At 59.3% G+C, this 26,772-nt stretch overlaps 1 protein-coding gene across 1 annotated transcript; it reads right to left on the bottom strand.

Moving 5' to 3' along the window:
- Positions 1 to 3,269: 3,269 nt before the first annotated feature.
- P2RX1 (purinergic receptor P2X 1) lies at positions 3,270 to 21,654 on the bottom strand. The gene is made up of 13 exons (XM_029081753.2): positions 21,518 to 21,654; positions 17,842 to 17,989; positions 16,482 to 16,553; positions 15,923 to 15,992; positions 15,525 to 15,621; positions 14,813 to 14,893; positions 12,292 to 12,433; positions 9,469 to 9,599; positions 8,685 to 8,772; positions 8,386 to 8,451; positions 4,703 to 4,804; positions 4,505 to 4,561; positions 3,270 to 4,195 (listed from the first exon to the last, which is right to left on the bottom strand). Exons 1-12 carry the CDS (start codon positions 21,652 to 21,654, stop codon positions 4,508 to 4,510), a joined length of 1,188 nt encoding a protein of 395 aa, XP_028937586.1. The 3' UTR covers positions 3,270 to 4,195; positions 4,505 to 4,507.
- Positions 21,655 to 26,772: the final 5,118 nt, after the last annotated feature.

Below are 26,772 nucleotides of genomic sequence, written 5' to 3'. Positions count from 1 at the left end.
TTTGCCTTTGCCTCATCTAAATCGGAACCCAACCCCGGGCGAGGGGGAGACAGGCCCTTTCCTTCGTCCACCTGAGAGTCCCCCTCGCCCTCGAGTCCCATCCGTCCCCAGCCCTCGACGGCCCGCACTCGTGACCGTCCTGCGGTCACCCGGACTGCCCCTTCCTCCCCCCGGCCTGGATAACCTCGGAAGACGGACGGAAGGGGGAGGGTGGGTGTCTCCTGCAGGTGTCGGGGGGATGTGGGCGCTCCCCGGTCTCTAGGTCCAGTCTTCCGCTCCCACGCTGTGGCATTCTGGTCACAGCTTATCACACAGCAGGAAACAGAAGAGCGTGTGTCTGTATGAGGGTGTGTCCGTGTGGGTGTGTGGGTGTGCGTCTCTCCGTCCACGTGGGTGTATTGGTGCACGTGTCAATGTACGTGCGGGTCATTGTATGTGAAGGTGCGGCTATAGGTTATTATTATTCCTAATAATAATCAGTTATGTGTCAGGGTATGTCAGTGTGGGGGGAGTGTATTGGTGCATGCTGTTAGTGTGCACGTGTGTGTACAGACATAAGGCAGTGTGTATATGGGGGGCTGTACTGGTACATGGGTGGGGTGTCCAGGAATAGATGTGTGTGGGGGGGAATCCCGGGTTCTAGTCCCAACTCTGGTCCCCACCGACCCCCACCATCCCGCTGTCTGACCTGGGGCAAGTCGCTTCGCCTCTTCTGACGTGGGACGAGTCGCTTCGCCTCTTCGGGTCCCCGTTTCCTCATCTGACAGGTGGGGAGGACGATCCCGGCCGTGAGGACGCAGCGAACTTAAGTGCCCAGGGTCAATGTGGGGGCTGGGGGGGGGTCTCCTTGGGTAAATGTGGCCTCGGGGGCAGAGGGGAGAGGGCTGGGGAAGGGCCGAAGCCTTTAGGCTAAAGTCAGGAGAGTCGGGATCGCCCGGCCTGCTGCCCACCTCTCTGTGGAGGCCCCCTGAGAGGCAGGGGCACGGAGGCTGGCACTGCCCTGCCCCGGCTCCCCTCTGCCCTGTCTCCCTCCACCCCATCTCCCCCCCCCCGCCCCAGTTCCACCCTGGCCAAGTTAGGAAAACAAAGGGAGGCAGCGGCAGCAAGGAAGATACCGTGAAGGATTCAGTTTCCGGGGGGAATCGAGTAATGGGGAGGGATGCAGGAAGGAGATCAGAGCAACTGCAGGCAGGAGGGGCCCTCCAGAGGTCATCACATCCATTCTCCTGCCTCCCGGCAGGACTGGTATTATTCTTGAATGTAGTACGCGTTTAGTATATGCTCAACCTGATAATCACATCGGATACAGTCCCTGCCCCACAAAGCACTCACAGGATCTTATCACTATTTTACAAATGAAGCAGTGGAGGCCCAGAGAGATTAAGTAACTTGGCCAGCTCACACAGCAGGCCAAAGGCAGAGCTAGGACTAGAACCCGGATCCTCGGACTTCCAGGCCCCAGCTCACTCCACTAGGCCACACTGACACCGCCTGTCTCTCTTTGCCTAAACCCAGCCTGCCCCCGGGGAGGAGAATAAACCAGAATGCGGTCCTAGGACGCTGGGCCGGGCCTGGGGGGCCGGATTACGGAGGGCAGGTTTTTACATTCACCAGATGCAGCCCCGCCTTCCTCCTCTCTAGATTTTCCCCAAGTGGCAGCTGGCAGGGTGGGTCCTGAAGGTTCAGCCCCGCCGCGCACCGCCCCCACGCCCCCGTCCCTCTGTCCCATCTCATCCCCCTCAACATGCGCGCAGATGGGAAGGGTGTTTCGGGGAAGAGAGAGAAAACCAGGAGGGCCGGCTGAGCGGAGAGAGCTCGAGGCCTGAGAGTCAGAAGGCCCCGGGTTCAAATCCCAACTCTGACACCTGTCTGCTCTAATTCTCTTCCCCTCTTCAAAGCCCCACTTAGAGCTCACCTCCTCCAAGAGGCCTTCCCAGACTGAGCTTCCCCTTTTCCCTCTGCTCCCTCTGCTTCCCTTCTAGCCCCCTCTTCGCCTCCTCTCAGCTAAGCCCCTTTCCCTCTGCTCCTCCCCTCTCCCTTCTCCTCAGCACTGTGCTCCTCTGCTCAATTGTATATAATTTTCATTACCCTATTTATTTTGTTAATGAGATGTACATCACCTTGATTCTATTTATTGCTATTGTTTTAATGAGATGTACCTCCCCTTGATTCTATTCATTGCTATCGTTTTTGTCTGTCTCCCCTGATTAGACTGTAAGCCCGACAGTGGGCAGGGACTGTCTCTCTCTTTGCCGATTTGTACTTTCCAAGCGCTTAGTACAGTGCTCTGCACATAGTGAGCCCTCAGTAAATACTATTGAATGAATGAATGCTCCGTCACCTTGGGCAATTTCTCTGCGCCTCAGTTGCCTCAACAGTAAAATGGGGATTAAGCGCGTGAGCCCCGTGTGGGATGTGGGCTGTGTCCAACCTGATTAACTTGTAGCTACCTAACGTTTAGTACGGTGCCCGACACATAGTAAGCACTTAAAAAATCCCTTTAAAATAAAGGGGGTGGGGGGGAGAGAAGAGGGGTGGGAGGCTCAGGTCACCCCTCTCCTTGAGAATGGCTGGTTTTCCCACAACTCCAGAGAGCCCTCTTCTGACCAGCAAAGTGAACGCCTCCAACCGGCCTCCTCATCCGCCAGCTTCTACAGGGGTTGTCCCCGGCTTCTAGCACTTATTATTATTATTATTCCTCTGCACCCCCAGCAACTTGGCTGGAGGATGGTAGAAAACACAGAGCCCGTTCCCACTGAGAGCCGGGCCGTCAAATATAGGGTGGGCCGCTTCATGGATGAGCATCTGCGCTGGGTCGCTAGTCGGGGATGGAGAGGGGAAAGTCGCGGGGGTTGGATGGTCCGAGCTGGGTCTCTTGGGGGAGAGTCATGGGGCGTGGGATGGTCCCTGCTGGGTCAATGGGGGGAGAGCCAGGGATGGAGACGGGAGGGTCAGGGGTGGATGGTCTATGGGGGAGAGCCAGGGTCGTAGAAGGGAGGGTCAGTCACCCCTGACCATTCATTCAATTGTATTTACTGAGCGCTTACTGCGTGCAGAGCGGTGTACTAAGCGCTTGGGACCGTACAATACAATAAACAGTAGGATTCCCTGCCCACAACAAGCTTACAGTCTGATTGGATGTCCAGGAGAACAACCAACGTACAGTCTCTCTCTGTCAGAAGCAGCGCCTTGAGTTGGGTGGACAGTGGGGCTGACCGGGGGGCGGTGGGGAGGGTCACTGAGAGGGCCGATGAAGTGAAACTGGTGGGTGGTTTTTATCACAATCCATTTTATTACAAAACATCCGTTCTCTCCCACCCTCCCTCCCTCCCGCAGTGATCCATATCGACTAAGGGTCACTGCAGTCTTTGGGGAGATAAGGGATCTTCCAGCATCCCCTTCTCCTCCCCTGACCCCATCCCAGATCTCAGAATCCTCCAGAACCCAAGCAGACCCCCACCTCCCGTGACCTCTACCCCCGGCCCCCGTGACCCCAGACCGTGACACACTGCAGACGCTGTGGGCGTGGGAGGGACCCGGACTCGCGTCCCGGCCTACGGGCGGGAAGGTGTAGATCCGAAGCGATGGAGAGGAGGGGTGGGGAGGAAGCGAAGCACCCGAGGCCTGGCAGACAGTGGGGGAGAGGTGGGCAGCTGAGGAGGCCTGACCCCGGGCCCCCGTGTGGGGTTGGTCTAAGTGCCCCCACCCGGGGTTTAGAGGGACGGGGGAGGCCTGGGTGACCCAATGCCCCTCCCCGGGCCACGGGTCTGCATCGGGACCATCCAGTCCGGGGTTGCCCGGGGGGTGAGGGATGAAACAACGGCAGGTGTCCAGCCCCACTCTGGGGGCCCGCCCCGGCTTCCGTGGTGTCGGAAACCTGGGGTGCCCCTACCCTAACACCCGCCCCGTCCGAAGAGGAATGGGTCTAAACGGGCCAGACCCACCAGTGGAGGTGCTGGGAGAAGTCAGCCAGCTCTGGGGTCGGAGTGGATGCTGTAGGGGTGCAGTGTGAGTGTTGGGGGGTGATGCTCGGGGTTCAGCCTCTGGCTCGGACCACCGGACTGTAAACAGGCTAGGGAAGGCTCACACGGTGCGGGCCCCAGGGGCCGAAGTTGAGGCCGGGCCGGGCTCGGGACTTCTGTGCCCGGTCACGTCCCGGGGAGGCGGGGCGGGGAGGGGTCCTGGTCAGCAAGGCCTGCGGAGGCACGGTCAGGGAGGAGTCAGGTCTTGGCCGGAGGTTCCCCTCCCTCACGCTCCCCCACTCTCTGGGGATCCGCTTGGGGTCCGGCCTGCTGCGTGACCTCGATCAGGAGCTTCACCCTCTCTGGGCTCCAGTCAGTGGGGATAAGAACCGTGCTGCCCCTCCCCTGAAACCGTCAGCCCTGTGGGGGACCTTGTTCGCCCCTGATGGTCCTGTATCTACCCCGATGCTTGGCACGGCGTGGGCACTCAACAGACACAGACGTGATAGGGACTAACCACCCGGGCGGGGTCGCCCACTTACCCATCATGGGGTCTTCAGGCCCTCCCTCGAGGACCCGGCGGCCAGATTCTGCCGGTCCTGCAACATACGCCGAGCGGGGATTGGCCGGGACCACCTGGGCGGCTCCCAGGTGGTCCCGGGCCCGGAACCAGAGCTGCCCACCCGCCTCCCGCCCCCCGCTACCCCCGCCCCCCCCCCCCCCCCAGGTCGGGCACCTACGGGTCCGGGCCCCACTTCTTCGGCGTACTTGAACTTCTTCTGCTTGTAATAGTGCCGTTTGGGCAGGATATGCAGCAGCAGCAGGTCACAAAGAACGGTGGCCTGGGAGTGAGGGAAAACTCAGGGCCCAGCCCGGGGACCCACCGTCCCCCTCCACCTGGGCCCCGGACCCCGGGAGGACGCCGCCCGGTGCAACACAATGAACGCCACTGTCACCCACTGCCATCACTCGGCTCGCCTGGGTTCCTACCGCCCGTCACTTTTTAAAACGGTGTTAGTAAAGCCCTTACTGTGTCTCGGGCGCTATAATAAGCGCTGGGGGAGATACAAGCTAATCACGTGGGACTCGGTCTCTGTCCCACCCGGGGCTCACAGACTTCATCCCCGTTTTACAGGTGAGGGAACTGAGGCCCAGAGAAGTGAAGTGACCCGTCCCAGGTCGCACAGCAGAGAAGCGGTGGAGGAGCCCGGAATTAGAACCCGGGGGAGAGTCAGGGATAGAAGGGGTAAGGGTCAGGGGTGTTGGACGTCCATGCTGGCTCACTGGGGGAGAGTCAGGGATGGAGTGGGGAAGAGTCAGGGGTGTTGGAGTCACTGGGGAATTGTCAAAGATGGAGAGGGGAGAGCCGAGGATGTGAGATGGTCCACCCGTAACCCCGGGGCACCAACTCCTCTGGTGTCCCCGTCGGAGCTGGAGTCCTGGCCTGGGCGGGCCACAGGCTCACAGAGGCTGGGAGGGAGGGAGGAAGGGAAGGAAGGAAGGAAGGAGTGGCGGTTTCACAGTGGCTGACATCGGTCACCAAATCGTCACCAAATCCTGTCAGTCTCACCTTCATAACATTGCTAAAATCTGCCCTTTCCTCTCCAGCCAGACTCCTATCGCATAAGTGCAATTACTCATCCTATCCCGCCTAGATTACTGCATCGGCCTCCTTGCTGACCTCCCAGCCCCCCCCGTCTCTCTCAACTCCAGTCCATACTTCACTCCGCTGGTCGGATCATCTTTCTACAGAAACGTTCAGGTCATGTCATCCGCTTCCTCCGAAATCTCTAGTGGCTGCCTATCTACCTCCATATCAAACAAAAACTCCTCACCACTGGTTTTAAAGCACTCTATCACTTCTCCCTCTCCTCCCTCACCTTGCTTCTCTCCTACAACCCGGCCCCCATACTTGGTTCCTCTGCTGCTAACCTTCTCGCTGTGCCTTGATCTCGCCTGTCTGGTCGCCGACCCCTGGCCCACATCCCACCTCTGGCCTGGGACTCCCTCCCTCCTCAAATCCACCAGACAATTACTCTCCAACCCTTCAAAGCCTAACTGAAGGCCCATCTCCTCCAAAAAGCCTTCCCTGACCAAGCCCCATTTTTCCTCCTCTCCCACTCCCTTCTGCGTCACTTGCTCCCTTTGCTCTTCCCCCCGTCCCCGCCCCACAGCACTGTAATTGTATTTCTTTTATATTGATGTCTTATTCGTAATGATGTCTGTCTCTCCCCGTCTAATAATAATGTTGGCATTTGTTAAGCGCTTACTATGTGCCAAGCACTGTTCTAGGCACTGCGGGGGGGGAATACAAGGTCATCAGGTTGTCCCAAGTGGGGCTCCCAGTCTTCATCCCCATTTTCCAGACGAGGGAACTGAGGCCCAGAGAAGTGAAGCGACCCTCCCAAAGTCACACAGCCGACAAGCGGCGGAGCCGGGATTAGAACCCACGACCTCTGACTCCCAAGCCCGGGTTCTTTCCACTGAGCCTCGCTGCTTCTTCACCGTCTAGACTGTGAGCTCGTTGTGGGCAGGGACTGTCACTCTTCACTGCTCCGTTGGGCCTTCCCAAGCGCTTAGTACAGTGCTCTGCACACAGGCAGCGCTTAATAAATACGATGGAATGAATGAATCCCCGCCGGAAATGTGGTCCAGAGTCCTGCCTGCTGTTTCGACCCCCGCCCTCCAAGCGGCCCCGGTGATCCGAGGAAGGGGCTTTGGCCAACCCGGCTGGCGACCCCCAGCCCAGTGGTCAGGGGGCCTTGCCCATCCCCTGTAGTCTCCCCCCTTTGTAAATCCAACATCCATCCCTGCTTTCCTGGGCCCTGTGTGCGAGCCTGGGAAGGATGCAGGCGCAGAGGAATGGATGCCACCTTGGGAGGGCAGAAGGGCATCTTCCCAGGCCGCTGGACGCATGGGGACGGCTTCCCTGTGCCCCATCCTCAGCCCAACCCCTAGGCCCCCTTCGGATCCCTCTTTCTCCCCCTTTCGCTTGGGGTCGGCGACTCCTCCAGAGAGGGAGAAGGAAAGGGTCTGGAGAGGGGTCATCCCTGCCAGTCCCCCGCCTCCCAGGCCTGGATCTTGTGTAGACGTATCTGTCCGTCCACGTGTGTGCTTGTGTGTGTGGGAACATGTCTGTGAACGTGTGTGTATTAGCAAAGCTGTGGCTGTTAGTCTCTGTTAGATTGTGAGCCCACTGTTGGGCAGGGATTGTCTCTCTCTGTGGCTGAATTGTAATAATCATCATAATAATAATGTTGGCATTTATTAAGCGCTTACTATGTGCAGAACACTGTTCTAAATGCTGGGGGAGATACAGGGTAATCAGGTTGTCCCACGTGAGGCTCACTATCTTAATCCCCATTTTACAGATGAGGGAACTGAGGCACAGAGAAGTGAAGTGACTTGCCCACAGTCACACAGCTGACAAGCGGCAGAGCCGGGAGTCGAACCCATGACCTCTGACTCTCAAGCCCGTGGTCTTTCCACTGAATAATGTTGGTATTTGTTAAGCACTTACTATGTGCAGAACACTGTTCTAAGCGCTGGGGTAAACACAGGGGAATCAGGTTGTCCCACGTGGGGCTCACAGTCTTAATCCCCATTTTACAGATGAGGGAACTGAGGCACAGAGAAGTTAAGTGACTCGCCCACAGTCACACAGCTGACAAGTGGCAGAGCTGGGATTCGAACTCATGAGCCCTGACTCCAAAGCCCATGCTCTTTCCACTGCGCCACGAGCCGTGCTGCTTAGTACAGTGCTCTGCACATAGTAAGCGCTCAAGAAATACGACTGAATGAATGACTGTTTGATTACTTTATATCTACCCAAGTGCTTAGAACAGTCTCCGGCACATAATAAGCACTCAACAAACAATAATAAGAACTGTGGTATTTGTTAAGTGCTGCTATATTCCAGACACTGTTCTAAGCGCTGTGGTAGATACAAGGTAATTGGGTTGGACACAGTTCCCATCCCACATGGGGCTCACAGTCTGAATCTTCATTTTACAGATGAGGTAACGGAGAAACAGAAAAGTGAAATGATTTACCCAAGGTCACCCAGCGGACAAGTGGAGGAGCCGGGATTAGAACCCAGGTCCTTCTGAATCCCAGGCCCGAACTCTATCCACTAAGGCATGCTGCTTCCCCATTAAATGGCAACAAATACCACTAAAAAATAAAAATAAAAACAAAAAAACTACCCGGGGCCAGTCCCTCCAAGTTTGAGTCCCGGGGCAGCCCCTGACAGGGTTCTGTCTCCTCCTGCTTCCCACACGTCCCTTAGATATTCCTCCCCACTCTCCCACCCCCACCCCACACGATGCCCACCCCCACCCCCGGCTTCCCCAGCAAAAGGTGGCAGGCGGGGGGCGAGGGGAGGGACTGGCCTCCCCCGCCCCCCGCTCACCCTGGAACTCACCACCCCGAAGATCCCGATCCCAGAACCAATGGTGGTCATGGTGGGGATGATGTCGAATTTCCCAGCCTGCCCGAGCGGAGCGGGGCGCCCAGGGAGAGAAGGGGGTGGATGTCATGCCCGGGGGAAGCCCGGCCCCGGCCCCCACCCCAAGGTCTGAGCGCGCCTCTCTCTGCCCCGCCGGCGCGGACACCGCCTCCCACCCCCGGAGACTTCCGCCCCCCTGCCGCCCCCCAACCCTGGGGGGCAACGGGCAGGTGGGGAATGGGGGAAGGTGTCGAGCCGGGATCCGGGGCCCTCACCTTTCCGTCCACCATGATGTCGAACTGGATGCCGAACACCTTGAACAGCTTTCTCCGGCTGGTCCCGTTGGTGTAGTACCGGGCGAACCTGGGGCCGGGCGGCAGAGACCCAAGCCGGCTCACGTCCTCCTCTCCCGGACGGCGGGCCCCGGCTCCACCGGGCTTCCCACTCTACCCGGCCGATCCCGTTTCCGGGTGCGTCTACACTGAGCCGGGAAGTGAAAGGGAGAGGCCCCGGGGAGTGGCCAGGCCCCAGGCTGGGGACCCCAACATACCACCTAGCCTTCTTGGTAAGGACTGCTGGGACCCCGCCCTCCTCTGTCCCACTTCCTGCAAGGTCCCTGAAATTGTCCAGGGAGCCAGGTTGACACCCCCAAGGATGACACCCCCGAGGACGCCGGCCGGATGGACACTCCGGAGGGCTTGGGTGAAGGGGGGCGAGCCCCAAGGTGGTCCCTGGGGGGGGGGGGGGGGGGGAGAGGGCCCAGCTCAGCCCCAGCCACTAGAAGACCCTCAGATCAACGAGACGGAGGGCTTGGGTGGGGAGTGGAAGGGGCTCAGAACTGGTTGCCAATTGAGAGGGAGAGGGACGGGTAAGGAGATCGGAAACCGAATGCCAGCATTGCCCTGAGCCCGCCCCCCGACACCCACCACCCACTTTGGGATTAGGCCACCCTTGCAGATAAGCTCCAGAGCTAGCAGCCCCGACCGGCTGTCCGCCCTCCCCGGCTGACGGCCTAACCGGCCCGCGGGGACGGGCCGAGTCGGGGCCGGGGATCCGCACCTGAAGTTGAACCCGGAAGAGATCTTGTTCCCTTCGTCGTACAGGCTGTGGAACTGGTAGACGGGTTTGCAGAATCTCACTGGCCAGTCCAGGTCGCAGTTCCAGTCGATGGTGATGCCCACCACGCCCCCCTGCCCGGGGCAGAAGGACCAGAGACGGTCGACACCCCTAGAACTCCTCGGTTTCCCTCGTCTGTCGCGCTCCACGGCCCCCCCACTGCAGCCCCAGTCCAGGCTGGTCAGGCTGACCCTACTGCTTCTGCTCAATTCCAACCCGGGGACATCATCTCAATCAAGAACCTCTCCCCCTTCCCTCTCAGGGGGGCGTGTAGTTTGGGGCGGGGGAGAAGGGGTCCAAGTATCCCTGCATCCTGGGTCGTCCGAACTATAATTAGACTGGGGCATCTGTTAAGCACTTACTATGTGCCAGGCACTGGGCGCTGGAGTGAATGCAAGCAAATCGGGATGGACACAGTCCCTGTCCCCAGTCTTAATCCCCACGTCAACGCTGAGGTGGCTGAGGCCCAGAGAAGTGAAGCGATTTACCCGAGGTCACACAGCAGAAAAGCGACAGAGCCGAAATTAGAATCCAGGTTCCTCTGATTCTCAGGCCCCTGCTCTATCCATTAGGCCACACTGCTTCTCTACTGCTGTGTGTGGGGGGTCTACAATAATAATAATAATAATGTTGATATTTGTTAAGCGCTTACTATGTGCAAAGCACTGTTCTAAACGCTGGGGGAGATACAGGGTCATCAGGTCGTCCCACGTGAGGCTCACAGTCTTCATCCCCATTTTACAGATGAGGGAACTGAGGCCCAGAGAAGTTAAGTGACTTGCCCACAGTCACACAGCTGACGAGCGGCAGAGCCGGCATTTGAACCCATGATCTCTGACTCCCCACCCTTGCTCTTTCCACTGAGCCATGCTGCTTCTCTACAGTGGAGTTAAGGCCGAGCAGGTTCCCGGGCTTGAGGAGCAGCTCCGGGGGGGTGAGGGGTCAGCGGCAGGCGCAGCTGGCCAGGTGATCTGGGACCGGCCCCGACCCAGCCCCCGGTTTCGTTAGACCAAACTGGGGCATCGGATCCAGGTAAGAACGTGAATTTGCCGGGGAAGGAGTCGGGGCTCGGAAGGATGGGGGGCTCTGGAGAGGAGAGCCTGGAACGTGGGCGATTTAGAGAAGCGGCGCGGCTCAGTGGAAAGAGCCTGGGCTTAGGAGTTATAGGTCATGGGTTCGAATCCCGGGTCTGCCACTTGTCAGCTGTGTGACTGTGGGCGAGTCACTTCACTTCTCTGTGCCTCAGTTCCCTCATCTGTAAAATGGGGATGAAGACTGTGAGCCTCACGTGGGACAACCTGATTACCCTGTATCTCCCCCAGCATTTAAAACAGTGTTCTGCACGTAGTAAGAGCTTAACAAACACCATCATTATTATTATTCCTAACGTCTCGGATCACGAATCTGGGACCCGCGCCCCCAGGCCCTCGAAAATGCCCAGAAGCCAAAGGTTGGTTGAATTAAAGGAGGGACTGGGCAGAAAACTAGACCGGATCCAGATTTCATACATGTCCCAAGACATACCCTCGACTTTGATAGAGCCGTAAACGACTCTAAATCCCCAAGTAAACTTCCTTAGCTAAGGGAGGTTCAAAGTTCTGAGCGTGTGTACTTACGAATCAGCAAGGCTATCAGAGTGAGTCCCGGCAGGCAGAAAAAGAGAAAGAGAGACTGAAAGGGTGTGAGAGTACCACCATTCCCTCTCCTAAATTTAAAAGGCTCCACCCGGCTTGCTGATTCATTCTCATTCTCAAGGCATTCTAGGAAGACTAGGCCTCTCATTTATGGCTAAAGGTGTTCATGGAGAGGTTTCCTTTTCGTTGTTATTTTAATGATAATAATTATGGAATTCGTTAAGCGCTTACTGTATGTCGAGCACTGTTCTAAGCGCTGGGGTAGATACAAGGTAATCGGGTTGTCCCACGAAGGGGAGGCTCACAGTTCATGGCATTTGTTAAGTGCTAACTCTCTGTCAAACACTGCTCTAAGCACTGGGGTAGATACAAGTTAATCAGGTCAGACATAGTCCCTGTCCCAGTGGGGCCTCACAGTCTAAGGAGGAGAGAAAAAAAGGTACTAAATTCCCATTTTGGTGTTGAGGAAACTGAAGAGCAGAGAAGTGAAGTGACTTGTCCAAGGTCACACAGGAGGAAAGTGATGGAGCTGAGATTAGAACCCAGGTCCCCTGTTTCCCAGACCCACGCTCTACCCACTAGGCCATGCCACTTCCCTTAGGAGGTGCTCCACAAACAAGTTTCCTTCACCCCCGTCAGGCCCCCGGTCCTCAGTTCCGCCCCCAAGGAGCTCGGACCTTTTCCCAACCAGCAGCCTGCTTCTTCCTGCCCTATCCTGGCGTTCCCATTATTGCTAACTGGTTTTTTTCTGCCTGTCTGCCCGCCACTTCCCCTATACACTGTGAGCCCCTTGAGGGTCTGCGTGTCTTCCTTCTGTCCAGAACTGCCCAGTGCTAACTCCAGTGCCCTGCCCTGAGTAGGCGCTTGGCACTTACCCTCGGTTGACGGTTAGATGGGGTCGCGCTGTGGTGACTGGTACCCCCCGCTATCTGCAGGAACCCCCCCCCTTCCCCGGGGTCCAGGGCATCCCGGGGTGCCCAGGGCATCTCGGCCTAGAGCTCCGGGACCAGGGATGGCCCTCCAGACTGGTCCCGGGCCTTTGGGTCCCCACTCCGCCCACCGGCACGGGTCCCTTCCCTCCTCCGCCGCCGCCCTCCGTCCCCACCCGGGGGAATCCCGGAGCTCCCCGTACCTTCAAGGCCAGGGCCCTGAAGTCCTGTCCTGACTCGCTCACGATGTAGCCCAGTTTGAAGACGGGGCACAGAGGGTCCCGCGTCTTGTGGTACAAGCAATTTTTCAGGTACTTGTTATCGATGGACTCCACCAGGTTGCGCCTGTGCCGGGAGAGGGACCTGAATAACTCTGGGGGAGGGGGCCGGGCCGGTGGGGGCACCCAGGGGAAATTTTCTTGCGCTCACAACCCAAAGGACCTCTGGGCCCGGACTGACCAACGGTCAGGATGGCCTCTTTTGGGTCTGTACCGGTCGGAACGGCCGGCTCCCCTCGCTCACAGATGGCGGGCAGCCCGTGAACGCCTTGGGTAGGAGACGGCCCCTTGACTCTCACCACGACCGCAGGGGCGGGGCGGGACTGAGGTCCTGCACAACCCCCACCATCAAGGCACTAACCAAATGAAGGACTGGGGAACACATGGGGACGCACGCCCGTCCCACCTGTGCAATCACATATACCCCTCCCCGCCCCGACCCCCTCCACCCCCCCGCCACATACATATCAGACATTGGAGGCAGGGCAAGTGAAAAAGGCCCAGCCTACATCCGGCCTCTGGTCTGGACTGCCCTCCCTCTTCATATCTGACAGACAGTCACTCTCCCCAACTTCAAAGGCTTATTAAAAGCACATTCATTCAATCGTATTTATTGAGCACTTACTGTGTGCAAAGCACTCTACCGAGCGCTTGGGAGAGTACAACACAACATCGGACACATTCCCTGCCCACAACGAGCTCACAATCTAGAGGGGGAGACAGACATTAATATAAATAAATAAATGAATAAATAGATAAATAAATTACAGATCTATACATACGAGCTGTGGGGGAGGGAGGGGAGGATGAAGGAGCGAGTATGAGAGTCACAGAAGGGAGTGGGAGAAAAGGAGAGGAGGGCTCGGTCAGGAGAGGCTTCCTGCGGGAGATGTGCCTTCGATAAGGCTTTGAGGTTGGGGAGAGCAATTATCTGCCCGATTTGAGGAGGGAGAGAGTTTCAGGCCAGAGGTAGGATGTGGGAGAGAGGTCGGCGGCGAGATAGGTAAGATCGTCGTACAGTGAGATGGTTAGCACCAGAGGAACAAAGTGTGCGGTCTGGGTTGTAGTAGGAGAGCGGCGAGGTGAGGTGGGAGGGGGCGAGGTGGTTAAGTGCTTTAAAGTCAGTGGTGAGGAGCTTTTGCTTGATGAGGGGGAGAATGGGCAACCAAAGGAGCTTCTTGAGGAGTGGGGAAACATGGTCTCAACGTTTTTGAAGGAAAATGATTCGGGCAGCAGAATGGAGTATAGACTGGAGTGGAAAGAGACAGGAGATAGGGAGGTCTGCAAGGGGGCCGATACGATAATCAAGGTGGGAGAGGATAAGTGCTTGCCCATCTCCTCCAAGAGGCCTTCCCTGACTAAGCCCTCATTTCCTGTCCTCCCATTCCCTTCTGTGTCCCCCTTGCAACTTAGATGTACACCATTTATTCCACCCCTCCCTCAGCCCCACAGCCCTTATATTCATATCCGTAATTAATGTGTCTCCCCCGTCTAGTCTGTAAGCTCCTTGCAGACAGGGAATATGTCTACCAACTCTGCTGTACTCTACTCTCCCAAGCACTCAGTACAGTGCTCTGGACACGGCAAGTGCTCCACAAATATGACTTGACTGTCACGGGGAGAGAGGTGACCGAGTTTCTGGTCTCAGTTCTGTCGCCGGCCTGCTGGATGACCTTGGGCAAGTCATTCACCTTCTTTGGGCCTGTTCCTTATCTGTGGCCTAAAATAATAATAATGTTGGTATTTGTTAAGCGCTTACTAGGTGCAGAGCACTGTTCTAAGCGCTGGGGGAGATACAAGCTAATCAGGTTGTCCCTCGTGAGGTTCACAGTCTTAATCCCCATTTTACAGATGAGGCAACTGAGGCACAGAGAAGTTAAGCGACTTGCCCACAGTCACACAGCTGACAAGTAGCAGAGCTAGGATTCGAACCCATGACCTCTGACTCCCAAGCCCGGGCTCTTTCCCCTGAGCCACGCTGCTTCCCTAAGCCCTGCTCTCCCTCCCTCTTAGACCCCCCCCCCAGTCCTATGTGGGCAGGAGACTGTGTCTGACCTGATGATCTTGTATAATATTAGCATTTGTTAAGCACTTACTATGTGCCAAGCACTGTTCTAAGCGCTGGGGTAGATACAAGGTAATCAGGGTGTCCCACATGGGGCTCACAGTCTTAATCCTCATTTTACAGATGAGGGAACTGAGGCACAGAGAAGTGAAATAACTTGCCCAAAGTCACACAGCTGATAAGAGGCCGAGCAGGATTAGAACCCACGATCTCAGACTCCCAAGCCCGTGCTCTTTCGACTAAGCCACGCTGCTGTATCTACCTCAGGACTTAGTACAGTCATTGGCCCAGAGCAAGCACTTAACAAATAGCACAGTAGTTTTTAAAATGATTATTATTATTATTATCATCATCCTGTATCTATCCCTCCGACCAGCTCACCTGTTGACCTTGAACCGAGGGAAACTGATGCTGTTCTTGATGAATAGGGTGAAGTTCTCGGCCTCTTGGAGCAGGGGAGGACTAGGAGAGGCAGTCAGTCAAACGATCAAGGAATCAATGATATCGACTGAGCGCTTACTGTGTGCAGAGCACTGTAAGAAGCGCTTGGGAGAATACAATATAAAGGAGTCGGTAGACACATTCCCTGCCCACAGAGAGTTCTCGGTCTAGGCAGGAGACAAGACGCAGATTTGTCAAGGGCTTGGTGGCCACCCAAGCCTTCCGGGGGAAACAGGGGCAAGAGGAGAGCATGGAGAGGCAGGAGGAAAACAGGATCAGCCGGTAGCTGCACTGGACGCCCGTTGTGCTCGAGGTGCTGAGCTGGACATCTCAGAGCACTTTACTGGGCACTGCGGGGTGGGTAGGGCTTTGGAGGAGTCAAGCTAGATAGGCTGGGGACTGATCCTAACGGGGTCGGGGGGGAGGGCAGGATAGAGAGGGCTGGCAGGCTGCCCAGAGCCAAGAGGCAGTGCTCCATCGCTCCCCGAGTTGGGAATCCGGGGTCCCAGCCCCATCGTCCCCGTGGGGCTGGCATCTCTCCGTGCATCCCCGTGCCCCTTACTGGGAGCCCCGAGGTCAAGGGGGACCTCGGGGTTTGGCATTGGGGGCAGAAACCTGAAGGTGGCCGGGGGGGGGGGTGGGGGGCTCTTACTCAGGAATGTTGTCATCCACCTCCAGGGGACACCAGGCAAAGACTTCGCAGGTCTTGACCGTCTTGTTGAAGGAGACGCACCGGCCGGTCTTGATGCCTGAGGGAAGAAAGGGGGGAATGGACGGGGAGAGGTGGGACTCTCGGCAGAACGGTGGTGGTGGGTGGACATTTTCCCAGGAGGGAAGTGAGGGGGCAGCCCTGGGGCTCCTGGAGGGAATTGGGTGAGGGGGCTCCAAGGGGGTACTCATGGAGTCTTGGGACTGAACGTGTTCCCCACCCTCTAGCTCTCCCTCCAACCAGCCCCTCGGGCAGAGGCCAGAGCCCATTTCGGAGAACCAGCCTGCATTCTGGGGGGGTGGGACCCCGGGTCCCAGGGCATCGAGGGTAATGGGTTTCACCTTGGCTCGTGCGCTTGTACAGTCCCTGGGGGCAATCCTGGTCATTTTGACACGTCCCATCCTGGGGGAGCTGTAGCGAGGGGACAGCAGAAGTGGCCGGAGCCGGCCAGGGGTCACACGTGCGGTCAGAGGTGGCCTCGTCCAATCCCCTGGTCCCTGAGGTGTCCCCTCGATGTATTCCAGAGTGGGGGCCACGGATCCGGGCTTGTAGGGGCGTCACGGTGGAGTGAGCTCTAAAAGAACACCTTCGACCTTGAAAGCGGGGGGAAATGGTGGCCCAGAGCCCCACTCTGCCCTTCCGTCCCGGTTGATGGGGAGCTGCCTCTCTTCCTGCCCCGGGAGACACCGCGAGGGAGAGAATTAGCGCGAGTGGATGTTCACCACAGGGGCTTTCGGTAGGGGGAGGCCGGGGTGGAGGCCCGGGGGGCCTTCCAGTTCCAAGGTGGGGGAAGCAGAGTGGGAGAGCCCGGCCCACCCGGATATCCAACAAGGCCCTCCCACCGCCGTCTGGTCTGCCCCAACTCCCCAAGCCCAGCGGGGTGGAGTGGCCGGGCTTCACCTCTGGGCAATTGCCTTGCTGCTGATCGGTGGTGAGGATGAAGTTGGTCATGACCACAAATGAGCTGGACCCCTGGAGGAGGGAGAACAAGTCAGGGTCAGGCTGGAAGGGTGATGGAACTTGGGGTCCTTAGGGGAGAGAAGGGCTGGGGCCAGGGACTTGTGAGAATACTGGGCCCAGAGCAGTGTCCCCTTCCTATCCCCTGCCCAGTCATCTCGTGCCCACCAGGATACTGGAGAAATCATGTGCTGGTTGCCTCCCTGGACATCCACCCTCATGATTAAAGAGAACACCCCCCCCACCTTTGATTCTCCCCTCTCCATCCCTGACTCTCCCCTAGTGACCCAGCATGGACCCTCCCCCACCCCAGCTCTCTCCTCACTCCATCTCTGACTGCCCATCCAGTAAGACGGAGAACAAGACATAGAGGCCAAGAGAGAAAAAGAGGCAGAAGGACACACAGGGAAAGATAGAAACAGAAACAGACTGAAAGAGAATACATTGGCCCCCGAAGGGCCTTTTTTTAATCCAAAATTGCCTGATTTTCTCCATCCAACTGGGGGAGCTCACATTTAATAATAATAATAATAATATTGGTATTTGTTAAGCGCTTACTATGTGCAGAGCACTGTTCTAAGCGCTGGGGTGGACACAAGGGAATCAGGTTGTCCCACGTAGGGCTCACAGTCTTAATCCCCATTTTACAGATGAGGTAGCTGAGGCACAGAGAAGTTAAGTGACTTGCCCACAGTCACACAGCTGATGAGTGGCGGAGCCAGGATTCAAACCCATGACCTCTGACTCCAAAGCCCGTGCTCTTTCCACTGAGCCATGCTGCTTCTCTGTTTACATACCCTGACTAGATTTACGTATCGATCTGCACACATTTGCAGAACACATTTGGCCTAGTGGATAGAGCATGGGCCTGGAAGTCAGAAGGACCTGGGTTCTAATCCCAGCTCTGCCATTTCTCTGCTGTGTGCCCTTGGGCAAATCGCTTCACTTCTCATCAGTAAAATGGGGATGAAGACGGTGAATCCTACATGGGACAGGGATTCTGCCTGATGAACTTATATATGCCCCAGAGCTTAGTGCAGTGCCTGGCACCTAGTAAGTGCTTAACACATACCATTAAAAAAAAATCCCTGAGGGCTCCCCGCAGGAAGGGGCTTCTAGACCAGAGGCGGGGGTCAAAGAGAAAGGAGTTCTCAGGGCTTCGAGGGGTGGGTTGGGGAGGCTGGTCCCCCTAGCCTGGTGCCCACTGGCACCTGGGAGGTGATGGGGGCCGGGCCCGATGCCCAAGCAGCGAGTGGGACCGGGATTCTAGCAGCCTGGGGCCCTCGGCACCTCCGAGGCTCACCTGTGGCGGGAAGACGTAATCGGCCACGTCCCAGATGTGCGGGCCCATACCGGTCACGTTAGTCACCGTCAGCCCTTTGAACTTCACCGAGACGGAGCTGATGAGACTGTCGGCCGACTGGTAGCCTTTCTCGTACAGGAACACCCATCTGGAGGCCGGCCCACGGAGGGCAGGGGGCGGGGAGAGGGAGAGGAGATAAAATAGCATCGACACAGCACCCGCCACGCACACGACGTTTGGGAGAGGACGGCAGAGGGAGGAGATACGATACCCGCCCTCGAGGAGCTTCCAGTCTACCCCGCTTCGGTCGGGGTGTGGGCCGATATCCGTTCATTCGTTCAATTCGGTTGTATTTTTTGAGGACTTACTGTGTGCGGAGCACTGTACTGAGCACTTGGGAGAGTACAATACAACAGTAATCGGACACATTCCCTGCCTACAACGCCCCAAAGTTGGGATGGGCTTGGCTGAACCGGGAGGCTCAACTTCCCTCGCCCCTCCTGGCCCCCTTGGCGGCTCTCGCTCCCTGGTGACGCTCGGTCTTCCCGGCCTCCCCTAGGTCCCACGGCATTCTGGGAGTTGTGCCTCAGTCGCCCTCAAAGCTCCTCGAATCTGGCTGCTCCCCACCCGCCCCAGCCTCCGGGGCGGCGGACACGGGGAGCGGCAGGGCATCAGGGGCTAGAAATAAACCAGGCCGGAACTCGGCTCCGGGAAGAGAAAGCGTCCCGGGACAGTTGTTGCGGTCAGAGATGTTTCATTCCCCGCTCCCAGCTCCACAGCATTTGTATACATGTCTGTAATTTCTTTATTCTATTAATGACTGTTTCCCTCTCTAGACTGTAAGCTTATTGTGGGCCAGGAATGCGTCCTTTTACTGTTTTACTGTACTGTCCCCAAGCACTTAGGACGGTGCTCTGCACACCGTAAGCGCTCAGAGGATACGACCGACTGACTGACTTACTCCCAGGCCTGACGGCTTGGAAGCGGGGGATGGATGGGATCTCGCGGTCCAGGCTTGCAACAAAAATAACCCGCTCGAGCTTTCTTTTTCCTTTAAGCCACTGGTTATAAACTCCCCCGTCCCCATTCCAAAGTGAAAGCATCCATCTGTCCGGGCCATTAGAGTGGAAACTCCTGGTGGGGGGAGGGGCGGGCTGGGTGGCATTCCATCTGTCCCGTCTGTGCCGCCCCGCTGCTCGGTACCCACAGACCGTGACCCCATCGATCGATCGATCGATCGATCGATCTACAAGGCCCGGGTCAGGGAAGGAAATGCGTCAGCGCCTACGGCCTCCTGGGACGGGTGGTGTGGAGAGGAATTTTCCACCACGGCAGTCGCATACCCAAAGTTGGTGCTGACCAAGCCCCCCCCCGGCCCCGGCTCCCCCCAGTCCATCCCCATAAAGTGGACCATCTTGCCATCTATGGGCACACGGGGCAGCTTCACAGATAACCCTTGCTTCCACTTGCGTGGGGGCCGGGCTTTCCGGAGGGCATGGGTTCCAATCCCGACTCCGCCACTTGTCTGCCGTGTGACCTAGGGCAAGTCACTTTACTTCTCTGGGCCCTAGTTCCCTCATCTATAAAATGGGGATGGAAACTTCGAGCCCCACGTGGGACGGGGACGTTATCCATCCCGATTTGCTCGTATCCGCCCCGGCGCTTAGTACGGTGCTTGGCTCATCGTGAGCGCTTACCGAACACCGCAATTATTATTCTTATCGTTAGAGGCGAATCGTGGCCGGAGGCGTAGGCGTAACGTGGTCTGCTGCTGCACTTCCTGGCCTCCCTCTCGGTCTGTGGTGGGCTTGTAACCATGCAGAGCGTAATGCAAGAGAAGCGCAACCCGTACCGCTCAAGACCAATAGTAGTACGATAGATTACCTTCACTTCTCCGGGACTCAGTTTCCTCATCTGTCCAATGGGGATTCACTTGCTTGTCCCTTACTTAGACTGGGGGACAAGGACTGTGTCTGACCTGAGGGTCTCGTGTTTGATCTAGTGCTCAGTACGGTGCTTGGCCCATGGTAAGCGCTGACCAACGAGCGCACTGATGATGATTACTTTTACTGGGGGATATCGGTCGGGGCTGGCCGCTGGCATCTTGGCACTCCTGGACTGTTCACTCCGTCCATGCTCAGGGTCCCTCGAACGCAGCTTTCCCACCCTGTCCCCATCCCCCATCCTGTCCTAAGAGAAACAGACGCCCTGGTCCGTTCCGGGCGGGGGGGAGGGGGAGTCGGAGCAGAAGCTGGAGAATATTGGAACTGAAAGTCCTGCTCGTGGCATCCCCTTCCCCCAGACTCTCATCGGGGTGTGGGGCAGGACGTTCTGGGGGCTTGGGGAGGTTTCGGCTTCCAGGTTCCACCAGCCCGCGGGGGGATCCCGGTCCCGGGGACTGGGGGCGTCGACTGGCAGGCTCCAGACAACAGGCCGGACCTCGTCGGCCGGGCCACGGTCCCACCACGTCGTCTTGCCGGGGAGAATCCCGGGAGTGAGGCGGGGAGGGCGGGTGGCCTAGCCCAAGCCCCCTGACCCCGGCCAACGTCTCAGAGCGAGGCGGAGAGGGCGAGCGGCCTAGTCCAAGTCCCTTGACCCCGGCCGTCGTCCCAGAGCTGGGGAACGGGCCGCTCCCTTCTTCCTCTGTGGTTTTCCTGGGCCGAGCTATCAGGTCTGGCAGGCAGCGGCTCCAGGCTCCTTCTGTCCGTCTCGGGCTGGCCGGCCCCCTCCCCTGACGCGGTGGGACCTGGACCCCCGGGGGCTAAGACACGGACACTCTGCAGCCGCAGAATTTCCCGGCCCCGTGGCGGGAGGACGGGGGGGTCGGGCGGGCGCTGCTGGTAAGGCTCCGGAGAGCGGGGGACTTCGGCCCAACGGAGCGAGCGGGGAAACCGGGCCCGGTGCCGCCGCCGCCAGCGGGGTCTCCGCCGGGACCGAGGCCTCGCCCGGCCCCCCTGCTCATCTGCTGCGGCGGCTGCCGGAGGCCGCTCTCACTAACTCCTACTTCCTCTCTCAGAGAGGTGTGTGGGTATGTGTGAGTGTGTTTGTGGGTGTGAGTGTGTGAGAGAGAGAGATAAGGAGCACCTGTGAGGGGGTGTGGGCGGGGGCCCCTCACCAAGGGGTGGCCGTGGACACCGCCCTGGCCCACCCCACCCTCTGCCCCGACAGCTGGTGCCCTGCCCCCGGGGGCCCCGGCCCCCAGCGGCCTCCGCCCCGCACGGTCTCCTCCCGGCCCTGAGATGCTAGGCCCCCCCACGCCCCCTCACACCACTCCCGTCGGTCTGAATTTGACACCACATCCACACCCCAACACACCCATGCACGGTGCCCTCCCCACCCACAGGAATCTGGTTTCTCTCCATCCAGCTCCGTCCCGCTGGCCCGGCAGACCCCGAGACCTGCTCAGGAATGTAGGTTCCCCCGACGACCCTCCTCCCCCCCGGGCCCTGGTCCCCCTCTCACATCTCCCCCGCCGTGGCCGTGATCCCGGGCGGGAGCCCCCGGCTTCAGGCCCCGACGCCCAGGAGAGGGGAGGAGCTCTGGGGCTCCACTACCCACCCCGGGGATCCCCACGACGCCCGGCCGAGCCGCCCGGCCGCCGGAGCCCAGCCCGGAGGCAGGGGGATGGACGAGATGACCCCCTCCCCCCAACCCAGAGGACCGGTCCCATCCTCACCCGATGACGTAGACGAGGACCACGAGCTGGATCAGCCGAAAGGTGACCCCCACTTTCTTGTTGCGCACGGAGCACCATCCTGGGGTGTCGTACTCGAAGAAGAAGGAGGACACCTTGCCCTCGAGCCGCCGCTGCATGGCTGCCGGGAGGGCCGGGGGGCTCCCCCGTTGGCCCTGGCCACCTGCCCCCCACCGACCCGCCCCGGCCTGGCCCGGCCCCCGCCCCCGGAGCTTCGTCCCCCTGGTCGCGGCCACCGGGTTCTGAGGGCCGGGCTGGGTGGGGACGGAGAGCAGTGCCGGGGGATGGATTCGCTTAGATCGGCGGGGGGGTTGGGGGGGGGTGGGAAGGGGAAGACCGGGGGCGGGGGGGAGAGGCGGGGCCCCAAGCCCGGCAGCGACAGAGGCTTCAGAGGCTCTGGCAGCGCAGGAAACGCAAGCTGTCGGCAGGAAAGGGTCAGCAGTGCATGCGGCCGGCCGGCCTGCCGGCCGGGCCGTGCTCCAGAGAGATAAGACCCTCGACGGGCAGCAGAGGCGGCCCTCACCCAGGGGAATCCACCGGAGGTCCTCGGGACACCCCCTCCCCACTCCCCCTCCGGCCCAGGGGAGCCGGTGGAGAGGCCAGGGTTGTGCCTAGGGTCTTGGGGCACCCTCTCTACCCTTGCCCCAGCTCCTTCCCTGGTCCAGGGGAACCAGGGGTGAGTCGGGGGGCGGTCCCCGGGACACCACCTCCCCGCCCTCCGCCAGCCCAGGGAAACTGCAGCAAGCGTGGGGCTGGGCGGAGGGGTGTCGCTGGAGTGGCCGCTTGCTGCCTCAATTTCCTCACATAAAATGGGGTGGGGATTCTCTACCTTCCAGCCCTCTTATGGCTGTGAACCCCGTGTGGCCAATCTGAATCTCCTGAGTCTACCCCCCACGCTCGGCAGAGTTCTTGGCACCGAGTGTGGACTCAATCAACACCGTCATTTCCGATCCTGAGAATTCGTGAGAAGCAGCACGGTGCAGGGGATAGAGCTTGGGCCTGGGAGTCAGAAGGTCATGAGTTCTAATCCCTGCTCCGCTGAGTTCTAATCCCTGCTCTGCCACTTGTCTGCTGTGTGACCTTGGGCAAGTCACTTTACTTCTCTGGGCCTCTGTTCCCTCATCTGTAAAATCGGGGTTGAGACTACGAGCCTCACGTGGGGACAGGAACTGTGTCCAACCCACTTTGCATATATCTACCCCAGCACTGGTAGTACAGTGCCTGGTACACAGTAAACACGTAACAAATACCATCATCATCATCATCATTATTATTATTGTTCCTGCTGTGCCTCTCGGCTGGGGGTCGGACCCTAAATAGGCAGCGCCCTGGCCCCACCCTGTGCTTAGCCCGCAGCAGCCAGCCTACCACCCACACTGCAGTTGGCCAGATTTCGTAGCCCTTGGAGGAAAGGTTGTGATGTGCCCCACCTGGGGGGGCGGGAGGCCGCTGGGGTGGGGGTGGGCAGCTGGTTACTACCCGGTGGAGCCGGGCGAGGGGGAGGGAAGCCGTGCCAAACGGGGAAATGGAAGAGGCTGCTTTCCTACCACGAGCCCACAGGCAGCCAGGAGAGCCCGGGAGAGAGAGAGAGCCTGGGACCACCTTCCCGCCCTCTCCCGGGCTCCGGCAGCCCGGGGCGGGGGGGAGGAGTGTGGGAAGGGGAGCTCAGGCTCCTTCCCCTCCTCAGGGTCTTCGCCGGGGCTGGACGGGAGGCCCACCTGGGTGGAGAAGGAGGAGGAAACAGAGGGGGGGAGTGGCGGGCCAGAGGTCATTCAACAGGCCGGTAAGCGAGCAAGGAAGAGAGTGCTTGAGGGTCCGGTGCCGGCGGCCAATGGCTTTCAGCGGTTCCCCGGTCCAGAGGACGTGGGGGGTGACCCTCGGGGGCAGCGGGGGAAATGAGACACCGGACGAGAGTTTCCCAAGCTTTCGGCGGGCGGACAGCCCCCGAGAGAAGATGACCGTCGGTCTGCGAGCGGGCCCCCCGACACTCGGGTGGCTGCCGCTTACCGGCACCCAGTGCTACGCCGGGGTCCGCGGGGAGCGGGTGGTCTCCCCCTCCCTTCTGCATCCCCCTTGAGCTTGGATTTGCTCCCTGCACTCCCTCCGCCCCACGGCACTTGTGTCCACATCCATAATTTATTTCTTTATATTCATGGCTGTCTCCCGCTCGATGTGGGTGGGGACTGTCTGTTATATTGTTGTACTACATGTTCCAAGTGCTCTGCACACAATAAATGCTCAATAAATACAACTGACTGCTCTGTCCACAAGAAGCATAGTTTACTTGTATTGATGTCTGTCTCCCTAACTCTAATAATAATAACGATGACGATGGTATTCGTTAAGTGCTTACTATGTGCCGAGCACTGCTGTAAGCGCTGGGAGAGATACAAGGTAATCGGGTTGTCCCACGTGGGGCTCACAGTCTCAATCCCCATTTTAGAGATGAGATAACTGAGGCACAGAGAAGTCAAGTGACTTGCCCAAGGCCACAAAGCTGATCGGTGACAGAGCCGGGATAAGAACCCACCTCTGACTCCCAAGCCCGGGCTCTTTCCACTAAGCCACACAAGTGCTGTAGACTGTGAGCTTGTTGTGGGCAGGAAATGTCACCGTTTATTGTTGTGTTGTATTTTCCCCAGCGCTTAGTACAGTGCTCTGCACATAGTAAGCGCTCAATAAATACAATTGAAGGAAATACTGATTGGTTGAGCTGCCGCGGCCACTAGCGTTCCTGCATCCACAGAGCCTCTGCACGCACCTATCCCTGCCCTAAGGAATGGGGAAGAAGCCCTGGGGGAGCTTTAACAGCCCGGGGGTCCCAACCTCTGGGGCAACGCTCTCAGCCCGGGCTGCTTCAGGATGTTGCCAAATCCTGCTGAAAGCACCTTCCCCTCCAGTCCCAACGGCCGCCGCACCACCGTTTCTCGTCCCTACTGAGGAGGCCCGTTCTTGGATGGGGCCGGCCGGCGGGGAAACCTGGGCACGCCGCCGGAGGTTAGGGGCGGGAGGGAGGGTGGTCCGGCTTCGTGGGCCCCAAGGACCCCACGGTGAGAAGCCCCTGGCCCAAGAGGCGCCTCTGCAGCTGGCCCGGTGGGGGAAGGCCACGGTGGAAATTAGCCAAACCCGGGAGTGGATGAGGGTGGCTCCATGCCGAGCAGTCACCCCGTATTGAGAAAGAGGCTTGGGTTCATACCTGGAACCCCTGGATCCTCCCTTATCGTGGGACCCCCTGAGGACCAGGGTGATTTCAGAGAGAAGACCCCAGGGTCTGGGGGAGCAGGAAGGTCTGCCACTGGCCCGAGGGGCCAGCTGACCAAGGGTATCCGCTCTGCTACACTGGCGTGGGGACGTGGGAGGGGCAGAGGCAGGGCCTTGGACCAGTCATAAACCTCTTCCCCATCGCGATCGGTCAGCTGGGGGTTTTGGCAGAAACGATGTCCCTTCCCTGCCCTATCCCTCAAAATGGCCCATCCACATCCCTTGCCCCCCACTCTCCATCCCTGACTCTCCCTCAGCGACTCAGCAGGGACCATCCCACATCCCAGACTCTTCCCTCTCCTTCCCTGACTCTCCCCAAGAGACCCAGCACAGACTGCCCCAGACCCCTGATTCTCCCCAAGTCTGTCCAGACGGCCAAGCCCTGCCGGTGTGCCCGAAGACCAACCTCGCTAGGTGACCCCCGGGAAAGGGATCCACGTTGGGCGGTGCGGGCTGAGGCAGGCAGAACGACACATTCGGATGAACGGGCCGACGACGACCGACAAACCAGGCCGGGCCGGGGCCCGGCCCCCGGCCCCCACCGGAGGTCAGCCACTCTCCGGCCTTATAAGCCCAAACTCCAGTTGGGGAAACAGCCGCGGGCTCCGGGCGCCGGCCGGCCTTTTAGGGAAGGCCAGGAGCGCCCGCCGTCCACGGGTCGAGAAAGCAGCCGGCTCGGCTGGCCGGAGCCGCGGGAACGGGGGAAGGGGCGGGGGCCTCCTCTGGGTGCGGCGGGCGGAGGCTCGGTGGAGAGTGCAAGGCCGGGGCAGGAGGAGGGGGCCCGGGCAGTCTTCCCCCTGCCAGGCGGCCCGACCCTTGCTGTCGCTTTCGCACCGGAGAGGGGTGGGTGGCGGCCAGGGCGGCCCCTGGGGACCGAGGCCGAGCCTCTGAGTGATGACAGGATGGGGTGGCCGGGCCAGGTCTCCGCATCTCACCGGCCCCGGCCCTCGCTCTGGAGGTGCTGGCGAGGCCGGCGCGGCGGGGAGCGGGTGAATGGATCAGACCCATTTAGATTCCAGGCGCGGAGCGGGGTGCCAGGCCAGAATGGGTGCCAGAGGGCGTATCGCAACGCCGCTCTTCCAACTCGGGGCCTTATTTGTCCCAGCAGCCCCCACGGGAGAGGGTGAAGGCAGCGGGATTTCACCCTGACCTGGTTCCCAGGCCTGGGGACGTTGGGGCCGGTAACTCGGCTCCCGCTTTGGGGGCGAAGGGGCTGGTGTCCTCGGGTCCCAGCTCTGGGGGTGAAGCCACCATTTCTCCCAGAGTAGTCCGAGCTGGACTCCAGCCTCGCTCCCCGGGGGCTCCCACCAGAGCCGAGAGTGGCTAGAAAGACCCCTCCCCCCAAAACAAGTGCCCCCTGACTTAACGGTTCTTCAAACCTGCCCCGACCCCATCACGCCTGCTCCCCCCAAAACCCTGCCTCCTCGCTCCCTCCCTGAGGTCACTCGACCCATCTGAGGCAGACCCCATATCTCCTGGGGGCCCGGAGCTGGGGGCCGGGAAGGGACTTGAGGGAACGATTCGGGTGAGACGCATGGGCCCGGAGCCCCGGGCAGAGGAGAGTGGGGCCAACTGACTCTGGGTTTTGATTTGTTTTGGAAAGATGCCACGCAGCGGTCTGTGGGAAAGCCATCTCCGCTCTGGGCCCCAGGGGCACAGAGGGCATGCTGGGGAGGGCACATACATGGGCAAGGAGACCGCCTCCCACCGTGCCCTCCCCCCCACCCCACCCCAAACCACCACGCGCATTCTGGGAGCACTGGCTGTGCGCTTCCCTCGGTCTGAGGGATTGAGACTGTGAGCCCCACGTGGGACAGGGACTGCGACCAAGCTGATTTACTTGTACCCACCCCAGCGCTTAGTATGGTGTTTGGCACATAGTAAGCACTTAAAAAAATACCATAATTATTAACTGGTTGCATGCATTCTGTTGAGCTGCAGGCTTGGAGGCTGGGGTCGGCGCTGCCTTCCTCCTC

Source organism: Ornithorhynchus anatinus, chromosome 17 (assembly GCF_004115215.2).
Source record: "Ornithorhynchus anatinus isolate Pmale09 chromosome 17, mOrnAna1.pri.v4, whole genome shotgun sequence".
Lineage (NCBI taxonomy): Eukaryota > Metazoa > Chordata > Mammalia > Monotremata > Ornithorhynchidae > Ornithorhynchus > Ornithorhynchus anatinus.
The sequence above is the reverse complement of the archived record's forward strand: the minus strand, read 5'-3'. Positions and strand labels throughout refer to the sequence as shown.

What these genes read in the sequence shown, in the direction of transcription:
- P2RX1 (XM_029081753.2), bottom strand. Translation starts at nt 21,654, where the DNA reads ATGCAGCGGCGGCTCGAGGGCAAGGTGTCCTCCTTCTTCTTCGAGTAC. An exon ending in GTACAAGCGCACGAGCCAAG is followed by an intron (nt 15,622 to 15,922) that starts GTGAAACCCATT and finishes TTCTTCCCTCAG; the next exon opens with GCATCAAGACCGGCCGGTGC. An exon ending in CCTCGGTTCAAGGTCAACAG is followed by an intron (nt 12,434 to 14,812) that starts GTGAGCTGGTCG and finishes CTCCCGGCACAG; the next exon opens with GCGCAACCTGGTGGAGTCCA.